General features: G+C 37.3%; 1 protein-coding gene across 4 annotated transcripts in view; it reads right to left on the minus strand.

Annotated features, from left to right (window-relative positions):
- The window catches only part of CCSER2 (coiled-coil serine rich protein 2), a 94,720-nt gene that overhangs the window by 43,117 nt on the left and 34,453 nt on the right, over positions 1-17,150 (minus strand). For all 4 annotated transcript variants that reach the window (XM_075217031.1, XM_075217029.1, XM_075217030.1 and 1 more), the window contains exons 4-6: positions 9,025-9,115; positions 6,857-6,995; positions 3,999-4,203 (exon numbers count right to left, since the gene is read on the minus strand). In XM_075217031.1, the coding sequence (XP_075073132.1) occupies positions 3,999-4,203; positions 6,857-6,995; positions 9,025-9,115 (435 nt within the window). The remainder of the gene's footprint in view (positions 1-3,998; positions 4,204-6,856; positions 6,996-9,024; positions 9,116-17,150) is intronic.

Here is a 17,150-nt window from a genome sequence, read left to right on the forward strand (position 1 = left end):
AAAGTCTGTTCCAAAGCTAGAAGCAGGAAAAAAATAAACCGATGAGTCATTTACAACTGTGCAATTACAGAGGTTTCAAATCAGTATGGCACACTGAAAGATTCATGACAGTTTTATTTCTGTGCTGAAAGCAGGGTATGAAGGAGTCTGCATCCCACACAGTCAGTTAATACAACTGCAATCAAAAGTCAGATTGTTTTGTGCTAGGATGCCTGGCTGGTTGCTTCATCAGGGTTATCTTAAAGAGGCAGTGTTTCTTAGCATCAAGTTAGATTATCCAAATTGCATAATGTTATATAGTATGTCAGTTCACCGAACCTCTACTCTCAATGAGGGATCTATGTTACAGAATAAATAAAGTTGCAAAAGATTTAAAATAAAAAGACAACACAGAAAGCGTTCTACTATACTTCATAAATGGAAGGACATAATCAAAAGGTCTTTTTTGTCATATTATAGGAATTTTGCCTTGCAAAATTATGTATGTATTTTAAAAGCTAAAATGATGTACGAGCATCACTCATTTTTTACATGACATGCTACTGTATATGGTGCAATGTAAAGTGTTGCATAAAAAAAATAATTAATAGCAGCAAGGCCAAGATTAAGAATTCAACATTTGAGCACGAGAAATGTGATAATGGTAAAGGAATGAAATATTACAAAATGTTACGGAGGTGCATAGACCAGACAGATGTACAACATCATTTGATTGCCCAGCCAGTGTTCTACTAACAATGCAACTGCTCACATGCACTGTGCAAGCAACAATTGTGTGGGCCGAACTAATACTCATGAAAATGAAGCTTATTTCACTAGGAACCACAGACGTCAAAAAGGCTGAAAGTGGAGGCAGACATTTTATATGCTATCCCCAACGGTGGCTGCAATTCCTTGCTTACTTTACATACTTTAAAAGGGGTTGTAAGCATTAGCTTTATACCGCCCATGGACCTTGAAAGTAGCCAAGTAAAATAATGTGTGGCTATGCAGCATTAATCATATTTGAGTTCTATATTAGTGTTTTGTGACTAGCCTACTGTGACAGACCCAGGCCTTATATTGCGAATATCGTGCCAATCCGGTCTGTCATCAGTGGGCTAATTTAATAACCGTGGCCAACTCTTATTAAATGCTGCCCGGTGGCCAGATCAGTTATTGCTGGAGTGTCCAGAGAGGGAGGGGGGAGGCAGCTCACAGGAAGTGTGAAACAGCTGTTGACCCTGTGATATAAAAAAAAAAAAAAAAAAGAATGGAAGGGGTTAAAAACAGGAGGGTCAGGACCTTATCTAAAATCAGGAGGTGAACTCTGCATGTTTGCCAACTATTGTTCCAGCAACTCTTCAACTCCGTCTGAATGGCACAATCACAGCAGGTGGGAAACCACTGATGTCATGCTCTACCCCCACCCCTGTTACCACCCAAACTCTTCATACCACCAATCACAATGGGACAATGGGTGGGTGGTTAACCCAGGGAGGGGGCCAGGATTGGGTGTCTTTTGAGAAGGGACATAAAGGGATGACTGGGGTGGGGAGGGAGTTGTTGGAGAATCTTGGGAGAGCAAGGAATTGGACTGATTGAGAGTAATCATATTCTGTCAGGGCCAGAAAGTATTGCTATAGCAAGAGCTTCTTCAGACAGAGCAGATTATGTCCCTACTCCATCAGGAGACACTCCTAGATTCTGGGGAATTAGTGAGCCTGCATCAGCAGGGAGACCAACACCCAGGGTCCCACCAAGCTGGTTGAGAGTTGGCAGAGCAGCCAGGATCCTCAAGGTACATGGACCTACCTACAGACCAGAACCCCTGGCCCACTTGGACCATCTTCTGTGGAGTGTTATTTCCTGGACTGTGTGCCTGCTAGGGGAGGTAACCTGCTGTGGAATTTACTTGCACTGGTGATATTATAACACTTGTTATATTTGGTGGTGGTGGTGGGGGGTTGACACATTTCTCCTTGGGGAGAAATGTTGTATTTTACTTTGTGTGTGCAGTTTGTTTAATAAAAGGGGTTATTATATCTTTCCTGTCTCCTTACCTGTGTGACCTGTGAAGCTAGAGGACCTGATATATAGTGACCTTCAGTTCCAACCCCGGTATCTTCATAGCTACTTTCAACTACTAACTCAATATCTATCATAGCACAAGTTTTTTTTTGTTATTTTTTTGTTTTGCTTTTTATTATCACAGGATTATTAAATGCCCACAATGGACAACAGGTCCTTAATTACAACACCCTTTATTCCAGCGACTGCTTCTGTCACTCACAGTAATCGAACTGCCAGTAATTTATAGTTACCAGTTAACTATTTTCAGCATTTTTACAAATGTAGCCAAAAATTCCAAAATAATTTAGAATAATCAATTAAGATCAAGTATTTTATTATTTTTAAGGGTTTGTTTTGAGCAATATTGGTTTTATTTTTATTTTTTTGAGTAAATACAAACTTACCTTAAGTTATTTGTAAAATACAATAAACATCTGTTTGGCTATACTGTGAAGCCTGGTTAAGCTGTGATAAACTAAATATCCAATTAAATATTCAGAGAGCACCTTTGATGGATGAGGATAGATCGCAGAGTTAGAATTTGAAAGCCATCAGTGCTGGATAATTGTATGCTGCTTTGTTTGGCTGTAATGTTAGTGGCAGCATATGTGCATAGCTGTCAAAGATGAAGGAATCAGTCTGCTAAATATGGTCATTTTCAAATAACCCCTGCCACCCAATGTATGCTGCTTATTACAGAGAGGTTCTCAGGCCTAAAGTCAAACAGCTTCACCACCTTGCAGATATAAAAATGTGGACATTAACTGTAAAATGAAGAAGGCAGCCAAGTACAGACGTTAAACCCTGCAGCACTCAGTACCTAAGCCACATTTTCAGTCATGAAAAGACCCAACTTCCCACTGAATAAACTGGTTGCTGTTAACAGAGGGAAGACCACATGTAAGTAGTAATCATTAAAAGGGCACCTCAGCTATTGTTCTAGCACTGTCCTCGATCACAGTGAATTCCACTGGGGTCTCTTGTTCTATAATCACTTTTTGTCACATTGAACCATCTCCTCTCCCAACCAACTGTGGACATTGCTGAATATAGTCATGTGCTCAGCCTCCACAGACCAGGTGTAAAATAAAGCATCTGCCTTTCCTCTGGCTGCCGTAGGTGTAAGCAGGCATGGGTTCACTGGATGAAAGATTCCATCCGGCACATGTTTACATGTTTTTACTAAAAAATAATATAATATTATGTAGACATGTACACTGGTAACACATATTGTTACACATTTACACACTAGCACAAGCTTCCACCTGTGTCACTCTATACCCCACTGTTTGTTTCTCTCCTTGGTTTGTATTAATCTCCACCTCTTCTTGTGTGCTCGTCTTTCATTTTTCTCCCTTCCCTCTCTGGAACCCCCTCCCCCCAGCAGTGTGTGTCACTGTCCCACGACGCAGTGTGCGTGTGTCTCATTCCTCAAAGTGTGTGTGTGCGCCAGTGTCTTCCTCCCCTTCAGTCTGCTCCGCTTATTACTTTAAAGACATGCTTCCTGTCCCTTCCCATGCTAGGGAAATTTTTCCCAATACTAGGGGACAAGTGATATTACAGATGCACGAAGTATTGCTCAATATTAACTATGATTTGTAAATTGGTAGGCAGAATGATCATGAATACTAGTTTAGCCAGCAATACAGCTGCCTCCACTATGTGTAGATAACAGGTGCACTTTAAATATCTCATTGTACATATTGAAAAAAAAATTGCATCAGAAGACGAATGTAGCAAAGTACTGAAGAAAGTATTAACCCAACAAACTTACCACAAAAATCATCAAATAGTGCTTTGTCACAAGCAGCCAAAATGTTTTGACTTGAATATTCTTACAGCTTTAACTGCTAAACGTATTCCACCAACGTTTAGATTTACAACCCAGTCATTTTTTTCCTAGTTCTATAATATATAGGGTGCACAATGTTACAGAATAAACTCACTTGTTGCAGTAGACGTTTTAACTTTAAAAGCTGTGTTTTGACTGTTGTGCAGTCTTGGACCATGTGGCAGAGAGTCATTTCATCCAGCATCACAGTATTTTCTCGTAAGCCCATCATCTGTGTAGATCGTGGTGACTGTATGTAACAGCTAGGACTGCCATAGCCCTTTCTATGATCAGTTGGTGACTCTAGGTACGTTGATCCCCTGAAATAAAAGGAATACCACTATTTTATTAATTTTTGCGCTCTTGCCATCTTCTTGTGTAAGTAAGGATTGTTGGATAACATGTACATTATAACACTACAATAACTCTAATGCACATAAAAGGAAAAGGCAGTGAAATATATGAATATATAGTTGGCAAACAGCAATGGTAAGTTACATTATAAAAGCCAAAGATCCCATCAATGGTATTTGAATACCCAACTGTACAGAACAGCATTAACAAACTGATTAAACTTTTTAAAAGCACCAATCTCCACTAAACAAAAGCAAGTATTTGTTTTTGCTTTTGTTTTTTTTAACAAAAAATCACTAAGACGACACATGGAATTGTTCATTAATCTTAAGGTTTTGATTAAAGCTGTTATTAAGGATCTTGCAATTTGTTAAGTGTCATGTGACTATCATGGCAACCAGTCACATGACATGATTTAGTGAGCAGGGAGGCTTTGAAACATTCACAACAAAATACCCACTTCCACCAACATTAGGTGCCTACTAAGCAGCTTGGTAACTGACTGGCTCAACCCAAGTGCAGATTACCCTCTGCTGGGAACAAGCAAAAAACAAATATTTCATGTGCCCCACAGATTGATGTTGCAAAAGGAAAAACAAGTTATAGGAAAAACCTCTGAAAAATTATTATCAGCTTCATGTTACAAAAAGGTACACAACCAGCTATGTGGCATTGCACCTTTTAAGACAGGTGGCTACAGTGTGACTACTAGGAAGAACATACAATAATAAAACAGAATTATTAAGATTGTAGATGAAATGAGGATACTCATATGTTGCATATAATCTAAATTCAGTACGGTAAATGTTGACAGGGGGATAAGACAAAAGGAAAATCATTAATCCAATCATATTATGGAAGACTGATGATTAGATAATGTGCTGAACAATAATAAATTGGGTCGTCACACAAAGATTGCAATGTGCACCCGTGAATGTAAACAATGATAATTAAACAGTGCAATTGAAATCCTTGTTTAATAGTCAATAGGAACAGAGCAGTTTAACAACCTTTTTTTTATGCTGTTGTGGTTAAGAAACCAACATTTAGAGACTGACCAATGGCTGCCTTTGTATCAGGAGTCATACACAACATGAAAAACCTTGTGTGTGAAAATATGAAACAATTAAGCTTTTAAAGAATAGTTTCTCATTTTTAAGGCTACCTTTCCAGATCAGGATCAATAGCAAAAACACTACAGCAGCAAGTAGCTAATAGACGGGGAAAAAAAATACATATTATATAAAAATATAATACATCACATACAAACTTTACAGTTAAAATCAGCAGTAACAATACTGGTATATATTTACTTCTGAACTTAAGGCTCTGAAAATATGGCTAGTAATTAAATAGTTGGCATTATTACATTAAACTATATGCATATATTACTTCTAATAATGAAGGAGCATGCAAGGAGCCCTGCCTGGTTTTTCATAAGAACTGTATTTAGAATAGTGGATCATTTTCTAAAATAAGAAAATTGATTAGTCAATGGGTGTTCCCTTTACACAGAAATAGTAGGTGGAGTGGCAACTAAAGATACAATTACATGCATGAAATAATGCAATATGTAATAATTACATATCACATCATTTTATATCAATATCCTAACAATTGACATCAAAATAATGGCTTTATATCATTAAATATTATACACAAAACAGGTTAAATGCTTTCATGACCTCGTAAGGGAGCACACCAAAGCAGATAAAAGGGAGTTTTAATTGTAACATACCAACTAATGAAAAAGAAAAAGATCACGTTTAATTGACAAATATACATTAATGTTTTATCAAAATTTCATAGCTAACAGTGTACAACCCAGTGTGTGTGTGTGTGTATATATATATATATATATATATATATATATATATATATTTATAATTGGTTTCAAGAGACTCCCTGCTGATTTCTCAAACAAGTTTAAAAACTTTGCTGTGCATAGAAACATTGCCTCCCCCAAACAACAAAGATAAGGAGTAATATCTTTGCATAAGTTCAAGGCTAACACGTGATTATTACTAGCATGTTTCTTTACTATAGAAAGGTATTTCTTTGCAGTCTTAATAAATTGTTAAAAAAAAATTGCATCCTACAATACCACACTCATAATAAATTGCTACACTAATAGAAAATATAAAGTACTGATCTTAAAGTCATTTATTTTTAGTTTACTATATTGTTAAACTACAGAAACGTTCAGCCTTGCGTACAATATATTCTGTGTTTATGTGAAAGTAATCTGAAGTAAGCTCTTTAATGCATAAATTAAAAAATAAAACAATTCATGGAACGTGATTAAAAAAAGAATTATAGGTTAGTAAATTGCCGCTTGCAGTTCATCCAAAATGTAATTATACATTTACTGCATACAATATTTTTGAATTTAAACTAATTCTATAATAAAAAGGATCCTTAAAACTGTATATATTTGTTATTGTTTTGGCTTTGTTCTTTTCCAAATTTCATACAAAGCTTAGTAAGATCTAGTGACTTAAATTTAGACCAACTGTGTCTGAGTCTATGCACAAGTTACATATAAAGTGCACAATATTTATTAACTAAAATCTGATTACATCCTGTAAAGGAAGGGGTTAATTAGAAAACTCTTCCTACCTGCCATTGTGGTAGTGGTCAGGATTGCTTAAGTGGTATTGCTCTTGCCCATTAAGACGTGGAGGGGACCTCTTCCAAAACACTTGTTGTCGCAGATTACGCTCAGTTCTCTCAAAATGACTCATATTTTCACTTTTACCTGGAATAATTATCCATAAATTCAGTGTACAATCAAAGTTGGGTTATTAAAATCAATTTATTGTATCAATACAAGTTCTAAATGTACATTTTGTCCGATTGTATACACCTAAAAATTGCTAAAGAATTAAACCAAAAGTAAGAACACATACTAAAATGTAGATACCAGCAGTTACGTATGCACTGCCTCGTCTCCCTCAACAACTGGAAGAAACAGTTACAGTAAGAAAATCTAAAACATTTAACAGCTTATGTTATTTTTGTAGCCTCTGCATTTGAAAAACATTAAAAGGCAGTATGCATGGAAAGCAAATTAAAGTACAAAATAAAAAGTAACAATGTTTGTTTCCAGGCAAAAATAATAGTTTTCAGCAAACAAAAACTCCTTCCCAGATAGAAAGTTGCTTTACGTTGCTGTTCTATGTTCTCTACAAACCATGTAAAACAGCAGTCACAATCCTCAACACGCCTATTCTATTAACTAGCTCTTACCATTTTGTACAATTTGTTTATTTGAAACATCTGTATTTCTCCAAAAGCAAAACAACAGATAAAGTTCTAAGGCCAGGAAAATCCACGTAGCTCTTTGTAAAAGTAAAGAAACAAGCATACCAGGCACAGCAGTGTCAAGAACTTTGTGAAGCAAGACGGGTATAATAATTGAGATGAGCTTTTACACCCATATGCCATTAGCTACTTACCCAAACAGAGCTGCACAAGGGAAACATTGTGTCATTTTCCTGTCCACTCTTGCACTATTGCATACAAGACATTTAAACAAATAGGCCTTCCTTCCTACTGAATTCCCACCCTCTGTGTGGCTGGGAATACTGCCCAGTTTTGTCCTGTGACTTGAAAACTCCAGCTCTAACTAAACACTTACATAGTTAGCACACTAGGTTGGAGTCTTTAAATAGCAGCACCTCTTAAAAGTCAAGCAAGCTTTATGCAGAAAGGCCACTACAGGCACCGCATTTACTTTTACCCACAGGATTCCTAGACTGCCTTGCCAGACATCAGAAGAATGTAAGCAAAACTAAACAACTTCACATTATCCTGCATTGCAAGAGAATAAATATTGTTGAGCTTAGTTAGCTATGGTAGGCAATATGCATTCCTGCTGTAAAGGACCCGAGCAATTAAAAGGTTAAAGACGCCAAGCAGGAATCTTCATGTAAAAGCATGCTCTGGGTGCACAGCAGAAACTTACAACATTAATTAGCTTCTGTGCCGCTAAGGAGGTTTAAAAAGTTGTTTGTAAAACACACTACAGAGATAAAAGGGACTACATTCACGTGATCAATATGGCATGTTCAATCTGTTCAAACTTAAATCTTGTCTTATATTTAGCATGAACTATAGCTAGTTAGTAGTAGTTATGAAATAAGAACTATAGTGCCATATGAACACCACAGAAAATTTAATATTTACCACTAATAAACCAATAATCAGAACTAAAAACATACATTTACTTTTCCTTTTCAGATGCTGGTTATTGCACAACCACACTTGTAGAGACTATGTACAAAGTTGTTACATTCCTGTATAATTATTACTGTGCTTATATAATAAACTTGACACTAAACGCAAAACCGAAAAATATGCTTTGTAAAGATCCACATATAGGATTTTATTTTCCAAATATCATTGGTTGATAAAGCTGAACAGCTATTTTACCAGATTTCAATGGAGTCTATGGTTGAGATTTAACTTAACCCCATTTCAACCAAAATGGAAGCTGCCACTTCATTGGAAGCAGCAGAAATATTTTTTATCTGTGCAGAATGACATATGTCCAAATATTCACAGAAAGTGGAATTTGAAGTAAATGAGAATTAGCCCCAATTATAAAAACTCCATTAACATGTCAATGAAAATATACATATAAAAGGGAAAATAATCCCCAACTATAACTAAAGCACATTTATCATATTAATATCATTAATTTAGCAACATTTTTTACCCTGCTAAATTCTGTGAAGTGAGAATTAGAAGATTAGCATGCTGTGTGTCAATGCAATAATACAAACCCATGTCACATGTTGCGTCTTCTGGAAAATCGACGTCCAACATAAGATCATCATCTTCCAAATCACCGGAATCAAGATTATTGAGAATGTCCTGTATTATAAACAATATATTAGAGTAGAAAAACTGATGAAAAACACACCACAGTTTTCTAAAAAAATAAAATAAAATAAATAAGCTTAAAGCTTCAGTTTTTCAACAATTGCAGTATTGGTAGTTATACAATCACAAATTTTCAGTCAAATTACAATAGAAAATGATGGAAATGATCCAAGTTGTTCAATCTAAACCAATTGTGTCAATATGAAAGTCTATAACACAAGGAACTGTAGTGGTGGAGCTTCATGATATTCTAGCCAGTAGGACTAGAAGGCAGCCAATTTAAACTAAGTTATAGATAATACGAGATACATGTTCCATTCTGGCAGCCAATGAGTGATGGTCATATTTTTTCCCCAACAAGTGACTGATATCTGACAGCACTCAGGATGTGCTATATTAGCCTGTGTGCGCACTTTGGCGTCCTTTGTAATGGTTGCAGTAGCAGGAAATATGAAAGGCATTTGTACACCTGTGATATTAAGTAGCCCTCTTTCCATATTGGAATTTATTTTGGACACTCACTAGGTACCCTCTTGCCTGTAATGCCTTCAACAAAGGTTAGATGAGCTCAGAACAACGATGGGTATCCTCAAAGAGACAATGTACCACTTTAAATAAACTTAAAAAGAAGGCATTTTCTCTAAAATCGCACACTTTGGAGGATGTGCTACTTGGCTTCTAATCCACATTCACATTTCTGAATCCAGGGTCTCCCCATGTCATGGTCCCAATAAAAGCTGTGCCTCTGTCAACATATGGTGGATAACAAGGCCCTAGCGGAGGCCCGTGCCCAATATAGGGATTTAAGAGTGGACTGTTGGGAAAGTGCGGCTTCAGCAATGTCTGCAATAAAAGTCTCATAGTCGAATGTATTGGAACAGTCCCAAATCCGGGATATGGTATTTGCCTTTAACCTCTAAAAAGGAGGGGAAACCCAGAAGAACGTGATGTCCGCAAGGGGCAGTACTCCTTGTGTTATGTATATAGAGAAGGCACTGTGATTGATGCCAGGTTGTCCGAAATGAGAGTGAATAGCTACAGTCAACAGAGCAATTCTAAGGAAGACAGAATTTGTTGTTAGAGCTACAGCAATACAAATGTAAAAAGGGAAGTTACATATAGAAATTGTTGTTTCAAGTACGCTTCCCAGCACTCCCTTGATGATGGCATGATTAGTCGGGTCATGCATCTGGTATGATTTGAAGAACACTGATACATCTTTGAGTAATCCCTTGTTTAAATTTGATGGACATTAAAAAATATAGTTTAATTAGCTGAGGAATGTCAAACATTGTAATATGCTGCCTATCAGTGAAATGATGTACAAAACAAACATTAGTAGACAACAGAATAAGTAAAATGTCTGATTTTAGTGGTAGGGAGATTTACTGACCAATTTGCTCTTATTGTAGTGGAAATCTCAAGCTACAAATGCATCGCCAGATGTGAATTTGCTAGGCAGACGTTTGATTTGTAGCTAATAAAATAAATGTTTCTCGGTAGCCATTTTGTGCACACTTAAGTAACGTGTTCAGCAGCTGTTGGTACAGCTCGTCAGGAACCATTTGAAGTGAATCACTCCAAAGTACACAGAACACTGCAAATCATTAAAGAGCTAATTCAACTAGTCTGTGCTGCAATCGGTTCTGACTTTGTACAATAGCCACTTTTATGCACCCAAGGTTCTGTATAATGGAACAAGGCAGGCAATTGCCTTTTCACTTCCAAGAGAAAAATACAATTGCTGCAAGAGAAATTGGAAGGTAAATGTTGTTATTCTATCCATTTGTGATAGATTCCTTATAAGCTCTTTAGAACACTCTGGGTCTAATAAGGTTCTATAATCTGTGTGATGTGCCCTCACAAAATACAGAATTGCATTCATACAACAGGTCAATATAAAATATGCTGAAAATATGAACACAACACAAAAAAAGATACAGAAATGTCTAGTATTAGTATCATGACAGACAGACAACTTATTGAAAAGCTAGACTAAAATAGGAAAACCAGAGGGGGGATATACACACACATATACATTTATGCCTATGCTGTGGGTTAAATGCTTGGATTTAAAGACCCCAAAATAATTAATCATGAGACTAATCCACTGGGTGGTTCCTAGATTGGTTTTAGAAATCAGTTCCCTTCAATAAAGAAACTTCTTAAAGGTTCCCAAAGCTTTATATCAATACACTGAATTATTTTCATAATGAACATTAAGTACCGTATTTCCCCATGTATAAGACGCACCTTTTTCCCCAAAATTTTGGGTCTAAAAAAAAAAGGTGCGTCTTATACACTGCAAGCGCTACTTACCTCAATGAAGAAGTCGGCACCTGGATGTGAGAGAGGAGTCCCTGCTAATCGGAACAGTGTGTCCCCGCTGGCAGGAGCCATCCCTATGCGAGCTTTAACCCAGCGAGGAGCAGTGGGGGTAACTTGCACTAGAGGCTCCAGTGATGAGGTGTTGACTCCGGGTGAACCGGAAGTCCTGCCGCGTAACCGGTAGTAGCGGGTCCGCCGGGCTGTTCCAACTTCAGCCCCTGGTCTCCACCGGAAACAGGCCACAATTACCGTGATAGGCGCTCCGTGAGGTAAGCACTCAGCTAGGAGCCACCAGGGCCAGGGGGGGGGGGGGGGGACTCTCAGAAGGCGGGGGGCACCCGGGAATCTGGCAACCACCAGGAGGGCAGAATGTTCAGAGCATCAGATGGCGCGGGACGTCCGGCCGGCAGTGGGAGACCCCAGTCGTCTCAGGAAGCAAACAAGTCACCAGCGAGTCCAGCAAGTGTTCTCCACTACCCAGGTGCTGATGGCCGATTGTAGTCTCAAATGTAAGGCAGAATATGAATCCTCTGAGTGGGAGAGCACAAATTACCGGTATGCGACCATCCGATGGTGTCTGATTGGCAAAAGGACCTGATACAGGTTTTTTTTTTCATTTTGGGCCCCAAAATTAAGGTGTGTTATACATGGGTGCGTCTTACACATGGGGAAATACGGTATTTTCTCAAGAGTTAAGTCACTTCAGAGAGGCGATTTTGATTTCAACTCCACAATCTTGCCCACAAAATGATTTTTATATCATAATCTTCCTGCATCCGTGTAACAGTAACTTCATATTACTACTCTGTTTTTTTTGGAACCACTCATCCCCTCACATTATGAAATTGTCCCTGTTACATGAAGCCCTGTCCTCACTAACATAACAGGATTTAACAAGTCACTGCCTGCAACACACTCCAAATACTCTGTGCTGCTGTGTCTATAGAGAAGATCTATTGACTAGTAAACTGGAGACATCCCATAAGTGGACACTTATGGAACAATAGAAGATACTCTATCCATAGTGTAATGCAGCTTAAAGAGCACAAACAGTAAAATTAAAAGAATCATAACTCCCAAATGTCTGGATTTCAGCTAAAGACATATTTGCAGACCTTGAAAGGGGGGAACTTTGGCAGATTTATCAGAATTGAGTGGCATGGTTTATGTGGATCAATTTTGCCTGAATAAATTTTAGGAGGTATAAGAAAATAATATTCTTTTTCCACATCTCCTTATTTATGGTGGGTACCTCAGACTGCATAAAGTGACTGCATATATTCTGGTGCATCAAGGTCATAGATACAGCAATGTAGCCACATCGCTCTTTAAATTATTAAATATCCTGCTAAAGGGTTGCCTAGAACAAATTGTATACATTAAATGTATTTTATAACCTATTGTCATGATTACAAATACTGTTTCATGACTGCTAATTAGATGACATTACACAGTAATAGAGGAGATTTAATGTATGTGACTTATTAGTTGTTGCTCCCAAGGATGAGGAAGTCTAAAGTGGTTTGTTTCAGATCAAAGTAGAAATGAGCAACATTTACAAAACTCTTCTGCAAAATATCTACCTTCTTCAGCATTTGCCTTAAAATTTGGCAGATATTGGTGGCAGAAAATGGCTGTAAGCATAACCAATTAGATCCCAACCACACAATAAAGCAGAATGAGTTCACCGTTGTCATTCCCACACTATATGAATTCTGCTATATGCAAATATTCAATTAGAGTGTGGAATGGTATTCTACAGAATGTTGAAACAAAGGTGGAACTTTCAGATTGTATGGCTAGAATCTCTGAAATTTTATAGCAACTTTGTTCATCTCTAGACCAAAAGAATGACTGCAACTAGTAGATGCTACCCTTTTTAGAGCCTTAAGTGATGATATGCCTTGTTGTATTGTTTTTGTCCTGTAAATAGCCTAGAAGTCATGCTGTCTAAACCTTCAGGCTGACCCAACAAAATCACCATAAGTGATCTCTGAATTTTTATCAAGCAGCAAAAGGTTGAAAACTTTTTAGACTGAAATTATTGTGATACAATTCTGGCTATTACACTTTATTTGCTTTACACCACTGTACACACCAAAATCTCAGAACCTCATTAATACTTTATTACATCACATGAAATAGATCCAGCAAAACTATTTGTGATGAACCCTAGAGCTCAATGGTCAAACCCCCACATTTTCACAGGCGCCGCCTCGGTTGTAAGAGGGTCCACAGTGACACTAGTGTTTTATTCTATGCAACTTTCCCATCAATTTTATTTTGTGTTGGACAGTGCTAACTGCATTTTAAGTCTATTCTGCCCTTTACAATCTCACCTATTATAAACCCCTGAATATCAACTAAGCTAGGGCCATTTCGTTGTTAGTATAGTTAATAAATCCCAGAGCTAAGCTTTAAGCCCACTACCCTAGACTAATGAGAATCTTTAGTCTAATTTCCTGTAAATACAGGCAGCATAAGAATTGGAATAATGCAGTGCGGGGAACATTATAATACCTAGCATATGCCAATGTAAGCCTTCATTTGTTTTGTTAGTAGCTCTTAGAAAAAGACTAACAAGAATGCAGCTCACATTAATTTAAAAATATAAATTAATGATTGAAAATCTATTTTTTTTTCTGTATGCCCTACTTAGCCAGAATAAAAGGCTGGATGTTATTTACTGCAATATAAAAAAAATACTGGAAACCTCTGGCTTGCAGGGATAGAGGCAATATGATACAAAAAGCACTTTGATTTATGCTAAAATGCTTTAACTACTTTAAACTTTACACCAGTAATGACATTATTTTAGAAACAATAAAGGAGTTACTTGCCTCCACAGTTTGCACATGCTATTTTTTGCGGACAGCTAAACTGTGAATTTAGACAATTTGGCTAGAAAACAGACCTAAATAAATTATTTTATAGTCCAACTCATCTACATTCATCCGTATATATTACTACTTCCAATCATGGATAGGAAAAATTAGAGAGAATAGGCTGACCAAAGTGGACAAATAATCACTAAAGCACAACTGACCCTATTAGCCTGATAACCACTAAAGCACATTTGTGCCTAAGGGACTATGAGCACACTGATGTCATAGAGAAGGTTTAGACAGCCTGACTCTCTCCAGCTGCTGTTGAAGGAGAAATTCAGCCATCAACAATCTAACAAAATCTCTGTAGTCCCTTGACAAGTATAACCCCCACTGTATTTCTCCTGCACCTAGACTTGCGCTGGGTGGTAAGATATGACAGATTTGATAGGAGTAGGCTAGTGGGGGGTGGGGGTGGCGGAGACCTTTTGGTAAAAAGGTCTACTGTACCAATCACAGCATGGCTGCACGATTTGCGATGCATTTGGCCATGTATTTGTGCATTTTGTAGTTTAAATGTTGATCTTTTTCAGTTTAATACTACAGTTTTCTCTACTGTGACAGAAGCAGACAACATTCTGAAGCTATTATATAAATGTTTCTAATCTTAAGCTGGACAAACACACTGTGATTGTGCCCAAGAGCCAAAACAGAATATCGGCATGTACACTGGACACACACAGTAGACAAGCAGCTGGAACCGTCTGGAGTCACCAAGAATGTTAGCTAGGCTATAATTTAGGGTAATCTAACCTTACTATCTCCTAACTTCATTTTCCAACATGATTGAGCATGGTCTAACTATTTTTTAGGATCATTATTGTCCATCACATGCTTTTGGGGCCATATATGCAGGGTTATCGGGTGAGTTGGCGAATATTACTTACATGTGGCTAGGATACACAATCAAATTAATAAAGAAGGCCAAGCAGAAACCCATAAAAGGGTATTACAGTAGGAACAGGCGGTGATATTCAGAAGCAAACCATGCTTTTAACTATTTAGTTTGCAATTGACTCATAAGTGTAATTGTAAAGTGTCAAACTATAAAGGTCTTATTTTATTTCTGGGAAATAATGTGAAAAGATGACATGCTAAGAATTCTTCCAAGAACAATCAGCCTCTGTCAAACTCATTTGTTACCCACTTTTGCGCTGCAATTATAATATATATATATAATTAATTTAAAAAAATATACATTGTTTGGTATAGGTACGGGATGAATGGGAATAAAATTTGCAAAAAAAAACAATTCAACATATTTAATTGATGGAATGTATGAATAAGTCATGGAGAATATAACATTTTATAAACCCACAAACAAAAGCTGCATAATCTTTTCATAAAATGTCAAACATGCAATTAAGCTGCTAGACTTACTAATTCACCCTTTTCACTAAAGATCTTTGTTCGAGTGAGCAGCCTATAGCAAGGACAACACCCCTAGCAAAGGCTAGATTTGAAATACTGCTATAGAGTGAATGTCTAACTCAAATGTACCACAATACATTATGGAGTAAGCTTCAACACCTAAAAAGATAGATAACTTATTTCTATGATAAGATCAATGTCAGTATTAAACGTGCTTAAGTTTCTAATATACAGATTCAAATCAAACAGTAAAAAGAAAAATAGTTGAGAACTGTGCATATTCCACTACTGTTTTTTGGTGCATGTAAAGAAAAATACATTTGTTTTTCATGGTGACAGCATGTAATCATTAACACTCAACTGCCACTGCCATCTTATGGCTTTAACCTTTAACAGCTTTCAAATAGCATGGACAGCATAAATATAAACCAATAAAGATGTGCAATGAAATAAACGTAAAGCAATAACATTTTACTAAATAATGTAGCACAAACATGCTTTCAAAAGTGGAAAGGTAAACGGATAGAAATACATGCAAAATCTAGTCAATGCCCAATATAACAGGTCTATTTCTAAAATGGCTATAGGTGAAATTAAATAGACTCTGGATGCTTTAAGCTGGGTACACACTACAGAAAATAACTTCAGATGCGATTTCTGTAAAGATTTTACCAACTACTGAAAGTCCTGATTATCTTGCAGATGTGAACGCACCTACACAATTTACTTTCAGATCTGCGCTCTCCATCTGTCATAACCATCTGCTGAAAAGATTGTTACTGTACATACTCCATAGATATCTGCACTCACGACCATCAGCGTAGGCAGACATACACACTTCCACATTTGCCCAACATTGTTCCATAGCCGATTGTGATTTTTAGGCAGTTTATAGAATCAAATGAAAACGATAGAATGTGCTTTGGTACGATATCGTGGGAGCATACACGCCAGTGCGATATCTGACCAAATGGTCGTTTAGCGTGTGATTTGCATGATAACTATGAATTTTCTGTAGTGTGCACCCAGCTTTAGGCTGGTTAGCCCCATGATGATCGCGTTTCACACGGACTTGCATTTGCATTGACCCACATACATTTGCCTGAGGTGAATTCAAGCAAATACAACGTGTATACAACATCCAACTAAAGGTCACAGAAATTCACTCTCCAGACCGGAAGTGCAAATGCTATTGGATGTGGAGTACGGCTTAAAAAAAAAAAGTAAAAGCCTGTATTTTGACTCCATATGCATATGGAAAACTGGAGCACAAAAGGTGATGTAAGTGATAGCAGCCAATTCAGATGTGGCTGCGTGCACTCGAGAGCTTGGTCCATCCTTACTGTAAATTTGCTAACACAGAAACACCCCTTTTCTGCCCATTGACTCCCCGCAATGTCCTTTGATTACGAAGAAGCAGTAGAAAGGGCTGCGCTTAACGG

Source organism: Mixophyes fleayi, chromosome 6 (assembly GCF_038048845.1).
Source record: "Mixophyes fleayi isolate aMixFle1 chromosome 6, aMixFle1.hap1, whole genome shotgun sequence".
Classification (NCBI taxonomy): Eukaryota; Metazoa; Chordata; class Amphibia; order Anura; family Limnodynastidae; genus Mixophyes; species Mixophyes fleayi.